This window comes from Nicotiana tabacum, chromosome 12, assembly GCF_000715075.1.
Source record: "Nicotiana tabacum cultivar K326 chromosome 12, ASM71507v2, whole genome shotgun sequence".
Classification (NCBI taxonomy): domain Eukaryota; kingdom Viridiplantae; phylum Streptophyta; class Magnoliopsida; order Solanales; family Solanaceae; genus Nicotiana; species Nicotiana tabacum.
The window spans coordinates 770,437-791,165 of NC_134091.1; the positions used below are offsets into that span (position 1 = coordinate 770,437).

A 20,729-nucleotide genomic window follows, 5' to 3' on the forward strand; every position below is an offset into this window, starting at 1 on the left:
AAGTCGGCATACATCTGCCATTTTCCGTTCTTCTTTTTGACCATGACCACGTTGGCGACCCATTGGGGGTATTTCGACTCTCTGATGGAACCGTTAGCGAGTAATTTATCAGCCTCCTCGCCGACCGCCTCATTGATGGCGGCATTGAACTTTTTCCTCATTTGTCGTATCGGCGGGTAAAGCGGATCGACATTCAGCCTGTGTGTGGCGATATCCCTTGGGATTCCTAGCATATCTGAGTGGGAAAAGGCAAACAAATCGGTGTTGTTAGTTAAAAACTCACGATATTTACCTAGTTTCGAGAGGTTATGTCCAACATAAGCCTTTTTTGTGCTATCGGTGTCGTCCAGTTGGACGAGATCGAGATCTTTTACGGTTGCCTTGCAAGCTTCTACGATGTCCGGGTCTTTGATGGCCTCTACTTGTATGTCGGGTTTGGTTCCCGACATGGCTGATTTCTATGCCTCCGCACTTGCCTCTTTTAGTTGTTTAGTATGTGTGCAATCTTGGGCGATCCGGTAGTATTCTTGGGTGGTGCGTGGCTCGCCTCGGATGCTGAATATCCCCCATAGGGTGGGAAATTTGATTATTTGATAGAAACTTGACGGGACGGCTCGTATGGCGTGTATCCATGGGCGTCCTATGATGGCGTTGTAGGCTGTTTCCTTATTTATGACGTGGAATGTCGTTTCCAGGGTGACCCCTCCTATCAGGACGGGTAGCACTATTTCTCCAGATGTTCGCTCCACTGCATTATTAAAACTCGTTAGTGTTATGCAATGCGGTATTATTTTATCCTCGAGCCTCATCTGCATGAGAACTCATGGGTGAATAATACACGCGCCACTTCCGTCATCCACCATTATTCTTTTTACATCAGTATCCACGATGCGTAAAGTTATAACCAATGCATCATAGTGAGGGAAAGACAAACCGTCGGTATCCGACTTATCGGAGATGATACTGTCTTCGAGGTCGTCATACCGTTCGTGGGCAACTGTCCGTTTGAGTTTATGTGTGGTGGTGAATTCCACATGGTTGATTACCGTGTCGTCGTCGCCGCCGATGATCATTTGTATAGTACGAGCTGGTGATGGTGGTTTTGGAGGTCCTTGAGGTTGATCACGCCCTCGAGCGAAATTGGCCCATCCTCTGTCGCTCAGCAATTCTTTCAGGTATCCCTGGTTTAACATTCTCACTACTTCTTGTCGCAGACCTATGCAGTCTTTGGTCTTGTGTCCTCTTTCCTGGTGGAATTCACACAGGACGTTTGACCTCCTTGTGCTCGGATCCGACTTCATCTTTTACGGCCACTGCACCTTTGTGCATACCTCTTTCGTTTCAGGGGGTGCGGTATATCGAAACGCGGCATTTGCATGTCGTGGAGGAGGCAGATTGGATGTTCGGATATAAGCATGGTGCCTTTCTCGATTGAAACGTGGTAGTTGATCCCTTCGCCCATCGTTGCGGTGATCCCTCCTTGTCTCGGTCTGAACTGATGTTAATCGCTGAAGAGGGATGTTCAGGTCGTCCTCGTCTGCCCTCACTTCGGTGCAATAGGCATTATGGATCTCTTCCTACGTGGTAGGGGGTACTTCATGAGTCTACTGAGTATCTTTTTGGTTGCCTTTGACCCGTTTCTGTTTAGCCCATTTTGGAAGGCTGCTACTGCCATCCCTTCTGACACGTTTGGTAGGCTCATCCTTACCCTATTGAATCGGGCTAGGAAATCTCGAAGTCTCTCGCCCGTCGTTTGCCTGACGGCGAAGATATCATTGACCCTAGCCTCTGCCTTTTTCGTTCCTGCATACGCGATGACGAACTTATCTGTCATCTCTTCGAACGTTGATATCGATCGTGCTAGTAGTTGGGAATACCATGTCAGCGCTCCCCCTGTTGGAGTTTCGCCAAAATTTTCCAGCAGTATAGACGGCACTTGTTCCTTTGACAAATTGTTACCTTTTACTGCGGTAACGTAATGGACTAAGTGATCTTCCGGTTCGTGGTACCATCATATTTTTTCAAATACGGAGGCATTTTGAAGGTCTTTGGAATAGAATGAGGAGCTGCCCCTTCGCTATATGGTTGTTCGACGAATCGGTCCACATCGCATTTTGGTAACAACTTCGGAGCGCCTGGTATTTTATCGATCCTTTCCTGGTGTTCCTTCATTTGGTCGCGGAGTGTTTTGTTCTCATTTTCTATCTCTTCCATTTTCCTTAAGATGGTCGTAAGTGCATCGTCGCATGCATCAGTAACAGTACGGGTGTTACCTGTTCGTGTGGTGTTTGGCTCATCGGCAGCAGCTGCGGTTTCTGCGGGTAACGTGGCTTCGATACCTCTCTGAACGGGTTTCTCGAGCATGTTGCTCAAGGTACTTGTCAACCATTCTTCTAGTAGCCTTTTGACAAAGAGTGAGACTCTTCTAAGCTGTAAAAGACAAATTACGAGGAATAGTCGAAGGAATATTTCTGATGTCCCCTAGTGGGCCTACACTATTACAAGGCTCGTACAATCTCTTGTTCGCCTTAAGGTCGTCTCCCTCAGGACATCGATTCAAGGAGACCCCGTTATTCGTCGTACTCGTCGTCGGTCGTAATTGGTCAAATTTGGACCCATACAAATATAACTTTAATGGTGATCCTAAAAGTAAATATATATGAAAATGCCCAATTTTTTACCTTTAGGACAGGTCACCTAACCAATAAGCAAAACTTTAAGTTTAACAAGTTTTGTTCCATAATTGAAACTTTTGACCTCGAAGATTTGCTCATTTTTTGAACAATTGGAATTGATCTGTTACGATGTCCTATTTATCCTATTTTCTGCTTTCCATGTGCGGAAACTGCAACCAAAGTTACCTACACATTCAGAGCAACCCAAGTTTTGACACGTACATTTTTAAGATTATAGTGTACACCAACAGTTTGTTCTTTACTCGTATGAATTGATTCTACTGAAATATTTCGGCGAATAATGGGGTTGTCACTTGTTCTTGACCTAACGTATGTTAGTATCCATGCGTGCATTATTTTTTTTGCTGACTCAATCTGATCTAATGTCCTTTTTGTTTCAATTTATAATAAGGCGGAGGGGTCCAAGCTTATACAGGCAAATTAGTATTTGTCAATTTTAGCAGTCTAGAAGGACACATAATTGTAATCAATGAACTTTAAATTTTAAATTATACAACTGTACAAAAAAAGTGTGTGTCACGTTGGCCCCATTCTGGACAGTTAAATATTCCAGATACTTTGGACTTACTAGTATATTCTTAATTCAATTACATATATTAGTAATTAAATCTTAAAATATGATAGCACTTACGTTTTACAATAATGATACTTGGGCAGACGGGATTATTTTGTACTTGGTCATGATTCATGATACTCTTGGACGGATCTAAACTACCAGTAGATATGGTCTCACCAGCAAACTTAAAAAAAAAGACATATCAGTGTACAAAGTATCTCATATTCATCAGAGGCGAACTCGGGATTTAAATGTCATAGGTGCACTTTTTGATTCAACCAAAATCTATTTTGTATATATGGTTCTCACTATTAATATATCACTATTTTTTAAAGACATACATGTATATATGATATTTTTGCCGAACTTTTCGGGTACCGGAGACCCCTCTACCAATTGCATAGGTCTGCCTCTGGTATTCATGCAAGGTCCAGACAGGCGCACCCCAAGGGGCAGTGGCGAAGCGAGGAATTTTCCAAAGGATATTCAAATTTTAAAGAAGTAAAAAAATTTGCGACAAAGGGTTTTCAATGTGTTATATACCTCTAAAACATAATATTTTACCTGCATATACAATGTAGTTTTTTGATGAAAAGTGGTCAATTGACCACTTTTTATGACCACATGTGGCTTCGCCCATGCTGAGGAGTGTGATGTAGATAACTTTATTGTTGATTCCGGAGCTAAAATTAAAGGCTGCTTCAACGGCTCAAATTCGTGACCTATAGGTTACCGAAGACAACTTTATTCCTCGCATCAGCTAACTTCAACTTGAAAAATGTATATAATAGCAATCACTCTAAATTCACTAATTTAAAATTTAGATATGTCTTTGATTGTGATATCACACAAGATGAACAGTTGGAATTGGTAAAAATAAAAAAACTTGTTCCACCAAAAAATTGTTGGCACGGCACCAACAACTGACATGCAACATGTAGCGGGAGTGAATGGGTCCAAGATGACTAACTGACAGGTAGGAAAATCGACTATAGTTCTTAACTGGGGCTCCTCTACGGCTCCACCATACTTTTTTTCTGTGACACTCTCACCTCTTGAATTATTATTGATTTTGATTAATTGATAAATGTATATACAAAAGAAATGTACCATTAATTCGATATAAACATGTGCAGAAAGTGCCAGACATCATATCATGCATATTGCATAAACATGATAAAGTTGGACCCATCACTTTTTTAGTGGACTGCAGAACTCGAGAGAAATTCAAAAATAGCCGAAAGTTCCAGCATAAGTATGTTTGAACTCCAACATATTATATTGGAGTTCCAGCATATGATGGAGTTCCAGCATAAGTACACTAGAATTCCAGCATAATATACTGGAGTTCCAGCAAGTATAATTGTTCAGTATAATATACTGAAGTCAACAAAATATACCGATCCAGCATAATATGCTGGAGTCCATACACAGGTGCACCGAACTCCAGTATATTATGTTGGACCGATTTCTGTTGCAGCAAAATAGTGGTTATTTTTCATTGACTTCGTAAACGCTGACTATTTTTGAATGACCAGTCCGAAAACTGACTATAATGTGCTATTTTTATGCAGGACTCGGTCCCCCTTAGCAGGCCAATACATATGGTTTAGTCATGCATCGCAATACCTAATTTACAGCCATTGATTTGCTAATATTCCAATGGTAGAACAGTAGCATTGTAAATACAATTCCACTTGCCATACGTAAATTGTTGGAAGAAAGTTGTTCGCTTTAACTTTCCGGGAGAGCCTGTTATCGAATGGAAGGGTGATGTGACAGAACCAACAAGAAAGTTTATTTCTTATCTTAAGGCTCGAAAGATGATCATAAAATGCCGTTTCTATCATTGGTGAAGGGGCAAAATCAGACTAATAAATTCTAAAAACAAATGTTCATTAGTTACAATATTTAGCAGTAGCTTCCAGCTCTAATTGCATCAATCACCTTTCATTTGGTTCTTTTCTCAAGGACCAGAATACTACTTTAGCAAAAGCCTTTGAACAATAGAGCCTAATGTATTGAACGAAACTTACAAATTCCTTCACTTGGTACTTACACATTACCAAACTGTACAATGAAATAATAACAAATATCAAAATCTCCAGAACATCCCAGAAATAACAATACACCAATGCTGAAAATTTAGAATAAATACTGATCAAAGAAAGGGGATAAGCAAGATTGGGTTACAAAATACAACTTGTATAATGCTTCAGCGGGGACACTGAAGTAAAGTCAACCGTGTGAGTTCAGTCTACTTCCTTGAACTCACATGCTTGCAAAAAGTTACAGCTAACGCAGATTGCAGAAGCAGATGGGCATTTTTCGCTCCACCCCCTACGTCGATTACAACTTTAACTTCTAGTCTCCTTGCACTCTTTCAAGTTGATTAGCCAGAAACTTGCTAACGATTTCAATATTCTATGAGGTAATTGTGCTCATATCCCTGCTTGATCTGTTATATTTCATGTGGCTTTTAACAAGCTGACCAGCTGCAATGGCAGACATCAATGACAGCTCCCCAGCCAAAACAGAACCCGCTACTATGTTTGCCAGGAGCCTCGAGTTCGCTGCAGGGGATTCTCTGCATGCACCCTTAACACCGAGCAGATTCAGGCAGGCCGATTGAGAAGCAAGTTGAGTCCCACCACCAACAGTACCAACCTAGGCAAACCATGCTTGTTTATAAGAATAATAATACATCTCAAGAACCAAAATTTAGAATGAGCAAGAGACATTTCTATCAGAAGGAAATCTTTGCAGCACATGGCTTTGTGAGGTGTAAACTGACTTTCCCCTGTATAAGGCTACCAAAGACAAAAATATACTTTAGAATGGAAATTACCTCAATGCAAGGCATGGTCACGGATACGTGAATATCCTTTCCATCATTGATCGCCTCCATCATGGTAATGCAATGAGAGCTCTCTATATTTTGTGCTGGATCCTGCCCAGTGGCTATGAAAATGGCAGAGACAATATTGGCAGCATGGGCATTAAACCCACCAAGAGAACCAGCAATAGCAGAGCCAGTAAGATTCTTGATCGTGTTCAGCTCTACAAGAGCAGATACAGAAGTTTTCAATACTTTCTCCACCACTTCTCCAGATATCATTGCTTCACAGACAACTGACTTTCCACGCCCTTGAATCCAGTTCACAGCAGCAGGCTTCTTATCAGAACAGAAATTTCCTGCGACATGAGACAAGTAGCAGTCAGTTAAAAAGATATACAAGCAAGCTGCATAGGGATGCAAGAGCTTCATCGGTGTTTATGAAAAATACAACCGGCTTTCAAACGACCTTCTCTCAAAGTTCACCTGCATACACCTACGAGCTTAATTTAGAAACATTCTGCCAATGTTTGGCACCTCAAAGCAAGAAATGACATTTTAGGTACGCGTAACTGGGAAGAGGACTCGTAGTTGACAAAAACAGCCAATGATTAGATAATCAAATCAATAGCGATGTTTTCATGAATTTCAGAAAGACTTGTTGCAAAATAATAGCTTACTTAGTTAACTTTCAGGGTGATCCCAAGTGACACTTAGAGGCCCCGGCACAAAAAAGAATTATTAATCGCATCAAGACATCATTGGATAGAAGTCCCAATAGCTTACCAGATATACCAACTACATCCATGTCTGGGAACTCATCCTGAAGAAACTCGAGAACATTCTGAACACCTTTCGATACCATGTTCATTCCCATGGCATCCCCCGTGCCACAGCTGAACCTGATGTAAAGATTTCTCCCTGCAAGTGAGCACTGAATCTTTTGGAGCCTGGCAAATCTGCTGGATCTGCATCCATATAGGAAGAATATGGAATGCCACGAATCAGGAAGATGACCAACACAATAGTACAAGTTTACAACAACTACTATTAGTAAGCCTCAACCATGATCTTGTTGTACAGGAACATGAATCATCATTATTCAATTTGCTTGATTTAGACTGATCTCAATTAAATATTAAAATAGTTTGGGCTGCTCTGTTTTCTACATTCTATAGAGACCTACAATTCGCTGAGCATACTAAAAAGACCCCTAGTAAATACTGGACCTAATGTGTGGCATTGCTTCCAATGCAATAACTACTTATTGAGCAGTGAAGAACTAAATATTCAAGTTCATGATGCTCAACATAAAACAGAGCCGAACCATATCAAACTGGTTGCATCTCAAGGAAACATTAAAATTTGTTAACAAAATGCAGAATTAATGAGCTGATATTTTGATAAGGTAATGCAGAGTTAATGAACTGAATAGTGTATACATAAAGCCAATATCTCATTTATGAATGAAAAAGTCACCATCACCTAACAGTAATGCAAATTTAACCCCCAAAAAGAATCAAAATTTAAAAATTTTGTAGATTTCAGCAGGAAGTTGCCAGTAATCTAAACCTAGGTTGTAAAGACTTGCACCTTTTCAGAAAAAAACAACCAAAAATACGATATTTTTAGGGACCAAGAAAGCAATAGCACAAATTTAAAGCTGAATTAAATTTTCTGAGGAAAAGGTGCTTACTTGTTGAAAACCATGGCTAAGGTATCAAAATTAGCAGGGTCCTCCAAGAAAAAGAACAATTCCGACGCCCTGCTGGCCGTCGGGAACTTCACAACTGGAGCCCTCGTCATCCCGTCCCTAAAAAGAATGCTAGTAGCTCCCCCAGAAGCATAAATAGCCTTACAACCTCTGTTAGTACTTGCAACTAAACACCCTTCCGTAGTCGCCATGGGAACGGAATATTCACATCCGTTAAGCAACAAGGGCCCAGCAATCCCCACTGGGATTTGAACGTACCCTATCGGCATCTCACAGCACTGCCCTAAAATCGACTGGTAATCAAAACCGTCAAGTGGTAAACCGGTCAGAGACCTCCCCGTAATCCTCTGAACCGCTTCACGACGAACAGAAGCAGCTCGGTAACAATCTCCGAGCCTAGATTCAAGGGAATACGAAGGAATGTCACCGGAAACAACGGATTTAACAAGGTCTTCGTCGTCCTGAGAGGGAAGAGACACCGGAGGATCCATAAAATTGGATACAGGAGCCGAAATGGAGGAATTATCAAGGGCGGCGGGACAAGGAACAGGTCGGCGGCGGGGGCGGCGATCTTCGTCGAGAAGGAAGCGACTGTTTTCCTCTTCGTCTTCAATATCCCAAGCGTCGTGAGAGGCACGTGCAATAAATGACTGAACAAAATCAATGCCGAAGAATCCAAGGAGGTAAATGAAAGAGGCAATGAGAGAGAGAATGGCGGCGAGTTCGGAGAGAGTAACAACGTGGAGAGGGGTGGAGTTACGGATCTTGTCACGCCATCGATGTAGAAGGTAATAAGCAACAGAAAAAAAGAGGGTGAAGAAAATGCCGTTGGTTAGGTATAAAGGGAGAGGAAGGGCATCGGAAGCTTTAGGGGCAGGGGAAGGAGAACGACGGAGAGCGGCGGAGGAAGCTCTTTGAGGGTGGTGTTGAAGATGGTGATTCCGGTGAGAAGGCTTGGGAGGTCTCCGACGGACATCCATATTCCGGCAGAGAAGAAAAGAGAATAGAAAATTTTGAAAAAGGAGGAGCGGAGGAGCGATGAATTCGGGAAAATTGGAGAGAAAAGTTTATAATAAGAGAAAGAGGGCTATTGGTAGGGACAGGCTACAGCTGATACACCATGTGCTGGCACTTTGTTGGGCGCATTTTTCAACTATAACCACTATTTAGTCTTTGGCCTCTATTTTCTGTCTCCATCTTCTTCTTCTTTTCCGGTTCTTTTGTTTAATTAATGACCCAAAATAGTAAAAATAGCAAGGTATAGCTGGTTTTCGGGTTGGTCATTCAAAAATAATCAGCATTTATCAAGTTAATAACAAATAGTCACTATTTTGCTATAACAGATATCGGTCCATCATAATATACTGGAGTTCGGTGCACCTGTGTATGAACTTCCAGCATATTATGCTGGACCGGTATACTTTGCTGGCTCCTGTATAATATACTGGAGACCGGAGCACCAATGCTCCAAACTCCAGTATATTATGCTGAAGTATCTTTCCGGATTTTGAAGAGTGTTTTCGTTCAGATTTATCTTTACATGAAAAGTGACTAATTTTTTATTATTTTTCAAAACTGGGCTATTTTTAAACGACCACTTGTAAATCTGGCTATTTTTGAATTTTTCAATTACACAAATATCAATTTTGGTAACAGTAGTTGTTGATCAATAAATTACACACCATGAAATTTTCAACCTTCAGTATGTATAGTTATTTTCTTAATTAAATACTATGATATTTTCATTTTTTTTTAATTTCTAAGTTTAAAATAAAATACTGATAACTTAACTTTGTGTACTCCTTAGAAATATAATATTTAGTTTTACATTGAAATGACTCCCTCCATCCCATTTTTTGATAAATAGTTTGTCCGAGTATGAGTTTAAGAAGTAAAGCACGCATTTGATATGTAAATCAAATATGTAAAGTATCAGAATTATTCCGTAAAATATAAACATGATGGTGAGAGTTTAGTATGAATTTTTAATTTTAAGAGTTTATTATGAATTTTTAACTTTTTCTTTCTTAATAAAAAAATAAAATTTATATTATGTGTGTTCCTACAAGTTATGTCATTAAATAAAACGGGATACTAAATTAAATATAAAGTATCAAAATTGTTCCGTAAAATGTAAAACACCATGTTGAGAGTTTAGTATGAATTTTTATTTTTTTCTTTCTTAATAAAAAATAATTTTTATATCACGTGTGTTCCTACAAGTTACGTCATTAAGTAAAACGGAATGCAACAACAACAACATAATCAGTATAGTTCATACTTTTTGTCAAGAATACTAAAATTAAATAATTTTTCGGAATAAAAATTTATCACTTTAATTTTCTTGTGACATTGAAAAAGAGACTATATCATATAAAACAAGTCGAGAATAAATTGCTTTGGTCCAGTAATTCGGGCTCGTCGTTCTTTTTCCATAATGAGAAGATAAATATACGTGTTACTTCCTTGTTAAGTAGTGTGTAGTGATGAAACTAGGGGTGGGCATCGGTCGGTTCGGTTTGGTTTTGAACATTATCGGTTTTGCCTATCGATTATCGGTTTACAAATATCATAACCCGATAACCAAATCGATAAGATATTGGTTATCGGTTATCGGTTAATCGGTTATATATCGTTATCGGTTCGATTATCGGTTTACCCGATAAGATAAAACAACTAAAAAATTGCAATATATAAAACAAAGAAATCAAACTGCCAAAACGTGTAAACTGCCAACTTTTGTTGTTTCTTAACAAAAGCACGCTCCCACTTCTGTGCAGTATCTACTGATGTCTGGCGGAGAACTGGTGGTGAGTCTTGCGTCTTGACTCTTTGGGGCTGCGACGGAAACAAGAATGAGAATTGAGAGACAAACGACTGAAGAGGGAATTAGGAAAATAAATAACCCTAGTATATACTTAAGGGTAAATTAGTAAATTACATCATTCTTATTGGGTTATCGGTTTTTACCCAATAACAAAAATGCAAATCGAGCCCGAACCGATAACCTGATAAAAAAAATTTAACCCGTTACCGAACCGTTAACCCAATAACCCAATACCGATAACCCAATAAAGAATTAACGGTTCAGGTTATCGGTTTTACCCGATATATGTCCACCCCTAGATGAAACCAATTAGAGGAGAAAAAAAATATTTTTAAATTGTGATTGGTAAGGATGTCACTCTGATGGTCTGACCACAAACTTCAATAGTCCTACATACGACATGGTACATGCGGGTTTATTTATTCTTTCCTCGACCATCAAAACTTATAACTTAAGGGGTCGTTTCGTTTAGATATAAAATATTACAAGGATTGCCATATAAATTATTTCTTGTTGAATTCTTATATCCCATTTGGATATATATATTTTTTCCTTTTTTCCAAAAAAAAAATTTTTTTTTTTCGAAATCAGTGTTTGTTCATAAAATTTTCAATTTTTGCTTGACGATGCATTTTGAAAATTTTCGAAAATTTGAAAAACTCCAAAAAATTGTTTTTCAAAATTTTCACTCACAAAACTTCAAAAACAACCCAAACTGAAATTTATGTCCAAACACAACTCTAAATTTCAAATACAATTTTCACTTGAAATTATTTTTTCACCATTTTTTGGAATTTTACAATTCTTATGTCCAAACGCCTACTTAGTTTAATAGATTACGAATGTAACAACCCAACTTATTAGTAATATTGTCCGCTCTTAACCTAGGCACTCACGGGTTTAAAACGAGTCACTGTAAAAATTGCATGATGGTCGCCCCTTTTAACTTGTACCCATTTTGTTTTTCTGTTTGCATCCGCACCCGATTTTTTATTAAAAGCATTTTTAAAATACGATTTTGCCCTTCTTTAATAAAAGACTACTTTTCCTCCAAGTATACTGCATTCTCTTGTCTTTGTCTCTCTCTGCTTCTTCGCGATTTTTTATTTTTCTCTAAAATCAAACGGTTTTTGCCATTGCATTCTGCTTGATTTTGCAGCTATTTCTGATTTTAATGGTTGCTTTTATACATTGCATTAACAGTGTATGAGGTTTTAATTTAGGATCAGTTTTATGATTTAATTTCTGGGTTTTTTGTTGTTGTTGATAGTAATCTTAGTTGAATTGTTTTTCATTTTTATTTGTGCTAAAATAGTTTCATAAAATTTGATCAATGCATTAGTTTTATAGGTTTTACTTTTACGATTAATATTTTTAGATTTTTTGAAAATGTATTTCTGTTTTTATGAGAATGATATATCTTCTTCAGTAATTTTTAGAGACTGATCACGCCCAACTATGCCTTTTTCAAAAATATATTTCATCAAAAACACATTTTCAAACCTGTGCAGTAAAATAATATATAGACCAATAACATCAGTAAAGGAAACAAGACAAGTAATATTGGGAGGGGGACATGTTGAGGGGATCACAAGATAAAGAATCAAAGCAGTGATAAGAACTTGGTCAACCAATATGCCTTAAACTGATAGAAACAAGTAAACACGGTAAAGAAAACTGCACGGCATCACCCTTCGTGCTTTTACGCTCAACCTCACCATATGAATCAAATAGAAATGGCACAGCATCACCCTTCGTGCATTAACTCTCTCGTAACATGGCACGGCATCACCATTCATGTATTAGCACTCACAATATGGTACGGCATCACCCTTCATGCATTATCACTTACAAAATATGGCACGACATCACCCTTCGTGCATTAACACTCTCCCTCACCAAAATAAGGAATAATTGATAGAATATATGAGTCCACCAAACTATATAGAGACCAGGTCCTATATAGATTTCCACGGATAATGCTAATGCAACAGTAAATAAATAGAACATGGAACTATTACGTGGAAAAATCCTTGCTCAAGAGGATAAAAAAACCACGACCTATACTGGTAGGATTTCAACTTCACTATGAGCAATCTTTAGATTACAACATTGCAATCTAGGAATTAAACTCTTAATCCCTCCCTAACTTGTAATACACCTATTACAAAAACTTCAACTCATGACTAACTCTAGTCACGAGACAAACAGTAAAGGTTTATGGTTTACAACGGGTTCCTATGTAAAGCTACTAGATAAACAAAGTAGGAATTACAATGAAGAACTATTACAAAGTTACAACTCAACTAAGGACATATAAGACACTTGTTGTAGGAACTGATCCGTAGTAGTGTTGTACTTTGTTCTTGATGCACTTGAGAATTGAATGCTTGATTGTGAGATGCTTGAATGCTTGAATAAAATCTCAAGCGTTCAAGTGATGTTTTGTTGTAATGTTTATTGTTAATACAACATGGATAACATCACTTGAATGATGTAATCACTTCGTTGGTCAATGAGAAATGATTGTTGTACTGTGCTGCACTGTTTGCGTATACAGTGCAGGCAGTCACTTTCCAGCTGTAGACAATTGACTTCGTACTATGTCAGGGGAACCCAAGGGGATCAAGTTCATGTATTGATTCTTTATCTTCTGAAGTCATAGCAACTCACATTAGCTTGAAGCCGTTGATTGAGTTGTGTACCAAGTGTATCAGGTTCCCTATCTGGTTCTTTGATAGTAAGTTTGTTAGATCATGAAAACATAAACCTAAGGTACTATAAACCCATCAATTTTCCCCTTTTTGATGATGAAAAACTTAGATATTGACAATCATGTTTAGAGCAATAAAAATCAGATAAAGTGACAGGAACTTCACAAGTTCTCCCTGACTTTGTGCTTCCCCCTTAATTAGATCCCATGCTTTAATTTATCTCATACTTTCCCCTTTGGTATCATTAAAAATACATAAGCAAGTAATCAGCATATAGAAATCTAGCCTAGCTAACTCATGTCACATATGTGCACACAACATTATAGAAAAGAGAAGCACAGAAACATGACATTTACAGCAAATGATGAGAGTCTCCATTAATTTTATAAAACATAAGCCTTTACTATTACAGCAAAGGTAGATTTGGACCGTTAAAAGCGGGAGCAGTACAAGTGAATTCCATCCATACCACAAAAGAAAACAAAAACAACTACCACAAAGTCATCAAAACAAAAGAGATAAATGGGAAACTGGTCACTGGTCATTGGAGGATTAGCCTATGAGACACTAGAGGAAGAGGGCTTAGAAGCAACAACAAGAGTATTGAGAATGAGATCAATTCGAGCATTTGCAAACATTTGCTCTACGAGCAGTTTCTCCCTTAGGTTCTCAACATGTTGCCTGAGATCAGCATTTTCTTTGGTCAGACGAGCAACCTCTGCACTTGATGAACTGGTGCCTCTTGAGCCTGACTTAACTAAGTCTCTAGAATGGCATTCCTTGCTTTCAACCTCCTGATCTGCTCAGTAGCACTGTTCTGAGCATTGATAAGCTGTGAGATCGCCGAAGTGCTTCCTACCCCTCCAAATTTTTCAACACACTCACATTCCTCTAGAGTAGAAGGTCTGCTTCTTGGTCCCCATCTTGGCCTGTCCCAAAGGCACATTAAAGAATTTGAAGACATGTGTGAGAAGAAATCCATAGGGGAGACCATGATTTCCATTTTGAATGCTGCCACCTTTTGCATTGTTCAATCATTATGGCTAGCAGATTAACAGCTCGAAACCCATCCATTGCTTCCATCAGATACAGATCACACTTGGATGTGATAGACCTCCTCTCAGTGCGAGGTAGCAGAACCTTGTTCACCAACTCAAACAGTAGCTGAAAATCAGAAAGCAAAGCTTACTTATGCACCTGTTCCCCCCGTTGCACTGCTCCCTCCTTAACTATAGCATGCCTAAAATTTGAGCCACAATCATCTCTAACAGAAGATAGACCATCAACAGGAACCTTAAGTATGTCTCCTAGTAGAGTAGAGTCCATAACAATGTATAAGCCATTTACTAGAGCACAGATATGGTTGGATTCAACAATGAATAGTTCAGTATAGAAACTTTAGACCTCATCCTCATAAACCTTGGGCACATCCACTTTGAACAGATGTCCCCACTGTTGAAATTCGACCATCTCAAATATTTGCCTCATACCAGTCATCTCAGATATTTCTGGGTCAAATATGCGACCCCATAGTACTTTCTGGTACCTCAACCTTTCTTTACCAGACACACTTCCACTTTTCACTTTCTTCACAGGATCGGGTTCCTTCACATTCTCCAATTTTCTTTTACTAGACTTACCCTTTCCACTCGATTTTACTAGAACATCATCATCAGACATTGACTCTTCAACCAACACTTGCTTCAACTTGTCACTGCTTTTCACGGACTTTTTACTGGGCGTTCCAACAGCCTCCTTTGAAGCACTTTCAGCAGATTGTTTTTTTTCTGAGATCTCTTGGCAAAGGAACTTGGTTCCTCTTGAGCTTCCTCATCCACTTCTACTACCGGAATGTTCTTGTCACAAACAATCTCTCCATCCTTCACCAGCCTCTTTTTCTTCTTCATGCTATCCTTTTACTCTTCTTCAAGGCAGACTTAAGAGCCTTCTTTTTCTGCAACCTCGTAGTAAGTTGCTTAAGAGAGGGCTCAAGAGTGGCTACTGGCCTTCTTCTATCAATGAACATACTCAGAGCAACATCATCCTAATTTTCTTCATCACTGGATCTCATAACATGAGCCACTACTTCCAAAGGCTCATTATCAAAGTGAGGAGAAGGAACAGGGTCGAAACTGACCTGGGAAGAAGATTCCTGACCTGTTTCCTCAGGAGAGGGGTCAGGTCCTTCAAGAGACTTAGGCATAGTAGATGTTTCCTTATTCACTATTCTTTTAGCAGAGACGGCCAATATGTTTTCTATGGCCTCTCTCTCCTGAGATTCCAATGGTGCAACAGTATCCGAGACAGGAATACCCGTATACTGATCAACATCGTCCTCGTAGACCTTTTCTGCCCGTGGAGTCTCACTCTTTTCTTCATCTTTGCTTTGTTCTTTGAGAATCTCAGGCGACAGAAAAGAAATACTATCGATTTTAGGGATTTCTGAGTTCTCAACACTTAGAGGAAGAGTGTGGTCTGAGGGAGTGGTGAGAGAGAGGGAGGGTGAAGGATAATCAGGTTTAGGTGCTTCAATTTCAACAATGGTGGAAGGGGGAATGTTGAGAGGTGTTTCTTTAGGAATAGAGGAGTCGATGGTTTTCTTTTCAATGGTGGGAAGGATTGTTTGATCTTCAGCCATAGTACATGATTAGTTTGGAAGTTCTGGAGAGGCTAAGAAAGAGAGAGGTGAGCGTTCAAGGTTTGGAAATGCGAGGGTTTTAATGAAGAAAGAGGCAATTATGAGGGAGAGAGAAACGGGTTCTGAAACGGCGGTAGATGTGTGGGAAGATGCAATGTTTCAGAGGGAAGTGAAAGGATTCGAATGAAAAGACGTGACATACAGAATCTAAAAATATTGATGATGTGGCACTAAATTTTTATTTCTTTTTGAGATATATATGAGAAAAACACAAGACTACTAACCTGTGGTACAAAAACCAGGTTCTTGACCGGTCTTTCAAAAATTCTCAATCCTCTTTTACCGCTCATGCATTGCCTCAGCAGCTTCTATAATCATCATGCATGTCTAGCTGTAACGGTATAGAAGTGAGTTAGACTTGGCCGGAAAACACTTCAGCTAATTTTACCTGTCTGTGATTTTCATAGCCATATAGTAGGAATCGGGTTCTCAATTAGGCTTTATTAGCCCGAGTGCCAGCCTGTTTCTCTCAAAGTGTTCTCTGCTCAGGGCTTTGGTGAAGATATCTGCAATTTGGTTTTCTGTGCTACAAAACTTCATACAGATAAGACAATTTTCCACATTGTCTCTGAGAAAATGATGTCTCACATTAATGTGCTTGGTTCTTTTATGTTGGACTAGATTTTTGGCCATGTTGAGTGCATTTGTGTTATCACGCAGAAGAGGCACACAGTCAGTGTTACACCCCATAATATTATGATAATGTTACATCCTGCAGTATTACATTACGATGATGTTACGCTTTGCAGTATTAAGTTACGACAATGTTACACCCTGCAGTATTACATTACGGTGATGTTATGTTTTGCAGTATTAAATTACGACGACGTTGCACCCTGTAGTATTGTACGTTGAATTTGTCGTAAGGTAATTGACATCAGTCCAAGTAAAAGATTATTTGGAGATTATAATGATTATGCTATTTCAAGCAAGTGATGAGTAAATTCGTGAAGGTGAGAGGGGAAGCAAGTCAAGGAAAATAAATTTTCGTCCAAGCTTGACATGTTGGATAAAATACAGCTCGAGATAAAATACCTGATATTTATGGACTAGTGTCATACAAGGTAGCACATGACCATGATAGTAAAGTGTATAAGGTGTATTTAAAGTAAGTAGTATTTTAAGTAATTTGAGATAATTCTTAATTACGTGGAAAATTGGGTAATTGTGGATTTTAGTGGGAAATTAATTATGTAACAAAGGTAATTGAGTAAATTAAGACATTTTGGATAAGGAGTTAAATCTCCCAATGTCGCAGCACGTCAAAGTCCATTTGATGACTCTTAAATTTGTGTTATAAGGTGGCAAATGAAGATATAATGATGGCTTAGTCACCACATAAGTATGACCCACACCTAAGGACTTAAAAAAGACTATCTAAAATCATTTTAAACCTCTACAATCACAAGGAAAGCTTTAGCAAAGTTCTTGGATTTTGAATAATAAAAACAACATTTTCATTCTCAAAAAAAAGAACTACATCAGATTCCTACAAAATTCCTTACCAAAACTCTACAATGAGATTCTAAAACATTATTTTAACACGTGATTCTTTCAAGTAATTCTTACAAGATTTCAACCAAATTTCTTGCAACCAAATAATTCCAATGAGAATTGTTAGAACCGTAGCAACATAAAATTTTGCGATTCTAAAGGAGTACGGTGCAACCTTTTCCAAGAATATTATACGTATTTTTTCCTACCCTAGGTACGTTAAGGTTATCTCTTCTTTCTTTTTGGCATGATCTATACGACACAAACGAAACAAGTAAATGCATAAATTTCATAAATGGCTCTATTCATAGAAGTATTAGAGATATCTATGTTCTTGAATTTCCATGTGTCATAATATTTTATCATCTGTTCATGGGTCTCAGAAAATATGAAAGTTGAAAGAGTTTACTTTACGAAATTACTCAAAGGCAAAATGCTCTTATGATATTTCGAAAGATTTTATTAACGTACTTTTCATGCATTGCATTCATGTACATTGACCCATGACCAGATGATGTTATGTACGCGTATATATATATGTATATGGGATATGGGAAAGGTTATGGCGTTATATACGCACCACCACCTGATCAGCTGGTATACGTTGATAAATTTGCCCACAGTGGCCGAGATGATATGATGGGACGCCCTTAGAGGCTGATGATATTATGAAACATGTACTTATGCATGACATGACAATCATAGCATATGCATGACACTATAATTATTTCATGATTTACAAAGTTATCTAGACTTACAGGTGGAGTCCTTTACTCTACATTTCCTCGTTGTCTGTTATGTACTTATTTATGTGCCTTACATACTCGGTACATTATTCGTACTGACGTCCCTTTCCCTGAGGACGCTGTGTTTCATGCCCGCAGGTCTCGATAGACAGGTTAAGAGCCCTCAAAGTAGGCCATCAGCTCAGCAGAAGATGTTGGTGCGCTCCATGTGCTTCGGAGTTGCTTCTTTGGTTAGTATGAGTTAGATGTGTATTGTTTGGTATGGCGGGACTTTGTCCCGACCTTAATGAAAATTATGTATTCTTAGAAGCTTGTAAACAGATGTCATGTACGTAAAATATGGTATGGCCTTGTCGGCCTATGTTCAGTATACGAGTGGTTATTTTGGTCTTATAGGCCCTTATGTATTATGTATAAGTTGGTATTATATGTTGTACTCTACTTATATCACGTCAGCCTTTCGGCTCAGTTACCTATAATAGTATGACACGAAAAAATACGTTATGTTGGTACTCGGTTGAGTAGGGTACTGGGTGCCCATCGCGGCCCATTGGTTTGGGTTGTGATAGTCAGTGTACACTCCAAAGTCTTCCAACTGCTGTTTGATCTATAGAAACTGAGCATAGCAGGAAGCTGTATCAACATTTTCTGCCTCAGCTGTTGAAAGAGCTACTGAATTTTGCTTCCTTGTGCCCCATAAAATAAGACATGATCCTAGGAAGTGAGCCATTCTAGATTTGTTTTTCCTGTCCATTTAGATAACCTGCATAAGTCAGCATCATCATACCCAAAAATATTAAAATTGTCACCTGGCGGGTAGTACAGAACCAGGTCATGTGTTCCTTTAAGATATCTCATAATTCTTTTGGCAGCCTTCAGATGAGATTCCTTGGGATTTGACTGAAACCTTGCACATAGTCCCATATTGATAACAATATCTGGCCTACTTACAGTAAGATAGAGGAGAGATCCAATAATGCCTCTATACATTGTTTAATTCATTAGAAAGCCAGATTCGTCCATATCAAGTCGAGTAGCAGTGACAATGGAAGTGTCAATCACTTTTGATGCTTCTATGTTAAACCTTTTCAGAAGTTCTTTGATATACTTCTGATGACTAATGAATGTTCCCTTTGTGGACTGCTTCACTTGAAGACCCAAGAAGAAATTCAACTCACTCATCATGCTCATCTCAAACTCACCTCCCATGAGTTTTGCAAATTCCTCACATAGTAAATCAGTTGTTTCCCCAAAAATGATATCATCAACATATACCTAAACAATGAGCAGGCCCCTTCCTCGTTTCTTCAGAAATAAAGTGTTGTCAATTTTTCCTCTTGTAAAACCATTTTCTAAGAGAAACTTTAATAACCTTTTATACCAAGCTCGAGGAGCCTACTTCAACCATACAGTGCCTTGTCCAATTTGAACACATGATCGGGGTGTTCATGACATTCAAAACCTGGAGGCTGCTTTACATAGACTTCTTCCTTGAGGAAACCATTCAGAAATGCATTTTTGACATCCATTTGGGATAGAGTGAATTCCATATGTGATGTAAAGGCAATGAGGATTCTGATAGCTTCCATACGAGCAATAGGAGCAAAAGTTTCATCATAATCAATTCCTTCCTTCTGATTATAACCCTGGATAACTAACCTTACCTTATTCCTTGTAGTGTTCCCATGTTCATCAAGCTTGTTCCTGAATACCCACCTGGTTTCTATGATGGTACGATCTGAGGGTCTAGGTACTAGGTGCCACACTTTGTTCCTTTCAAATTGATGCAGCTCATCTTGCATAGGTGTGATCCAGTCTGCATTTTTTAAGGCTTCGTTAATGTTTTTAGGCTCTATTTGGGAAAGAAAAGCTGAGAAGGCAAGTGACTTTTTAACTTTTGATCTGGTTTGGACTTCTTAAATCCGGAGGAGTAATTATGTTTTCAAGAGGATGGGAGCTTTTATGTTTCCAGTTGGGCACTTGAGCTTCATTTGTAGAGGAGCTGGGTAATCCTGACTGGTTCCCTTTGTATCCTTCTTTCAGCTACATGTGAAGTACTTTGAACTGCATCAACCACTCTTTCTTCAGCTTTAGTGGTTGTAATAGTAGTACTTGGTTCCTCTCCAGCTAATGAGGAAGAGACTACATTTTCTTCACTTGACTCATCATATCTGCCTTTCCATTTGCCATATCAATAACCTCACCTGGAACCAGCAGAGGCTCTCCATCTTGATCATCCTTGTTGCTTTTCTCACAGGAGAGGTAGGACTCATCAAAGATTATGTGTACACTCTCCTCAACACACTGAGTCCACTTGTTGTATACATTGTAGGCTTTACTTTGGGAGAAATATCCCAAAAAGATTCCTTCATCACTCTTGGCATAAAATTTTGCAAGCTGATCATTTCCATTGTTGAGAACATAACATTTGCACCCAAATGTTCTTAA

General features: G+C 38.7%; 1 protein-coding gene across 1 annotated transcript; it reads right to left on the reverse strand.

The window, feature by feature from the left end:
- Positions 1-5,250: 5,250 nt before the first annotated feature.
- On the reverse strand, positions 5,251-8,929 carry LOC107759218 (3-hydroxy-3-methylglutaryl-coenzyme A reductase 1). Its single transcript, XM_016577101.2, has 4 exons — positions 7,785-8,929; positions 6,875-7,056; positions 6,101-6,447; positions 5,251-5,919 (listed from the first exon to the last, which is right to left on the reverse strand). Exons 1-4 carry the CDS (start codon positions 8,780-8,782, stop codon positions 5,677-5,679), a joined length of 1,770 nt encoding a protein of 589 aa, XP_016432587.1. The 5' UTR covers positions 8,783-8,929; the 3' UTR covers positions 5,251-5,676.
- Between the last annotated feature and the right edge of the window lie 11,800 nt (positions 8,930-20,729).

What these genes read in the sequence shown, in the direction of transcription:
- LOC107759218 (XM_016577101.2), bottom strand. Translation starts at nt 8,782, where the DNA reads ATGGATGTCCGTCGGAGACCTCCCAAGCCTTCTCACCGGAATCACCAT. An exon ending in GGATGTAGTTGGTATATCTG is followed by an intron (nt 6,448 to 6,874) that starts GTAAGCTATTGG and finishes CTCATGTCGCAG; the next exon opens with GAAATTTCTGTTCTGATAAG. An exon ending in TGACCATGCCTTGCATTGAG is followed by an intron (nt 5,920 to 6,100) that starts GTAATTTCCATT and finishes TGGTTTGCCTAG; the next exon opens with GTTGGTACTGTTGGTGGTGG.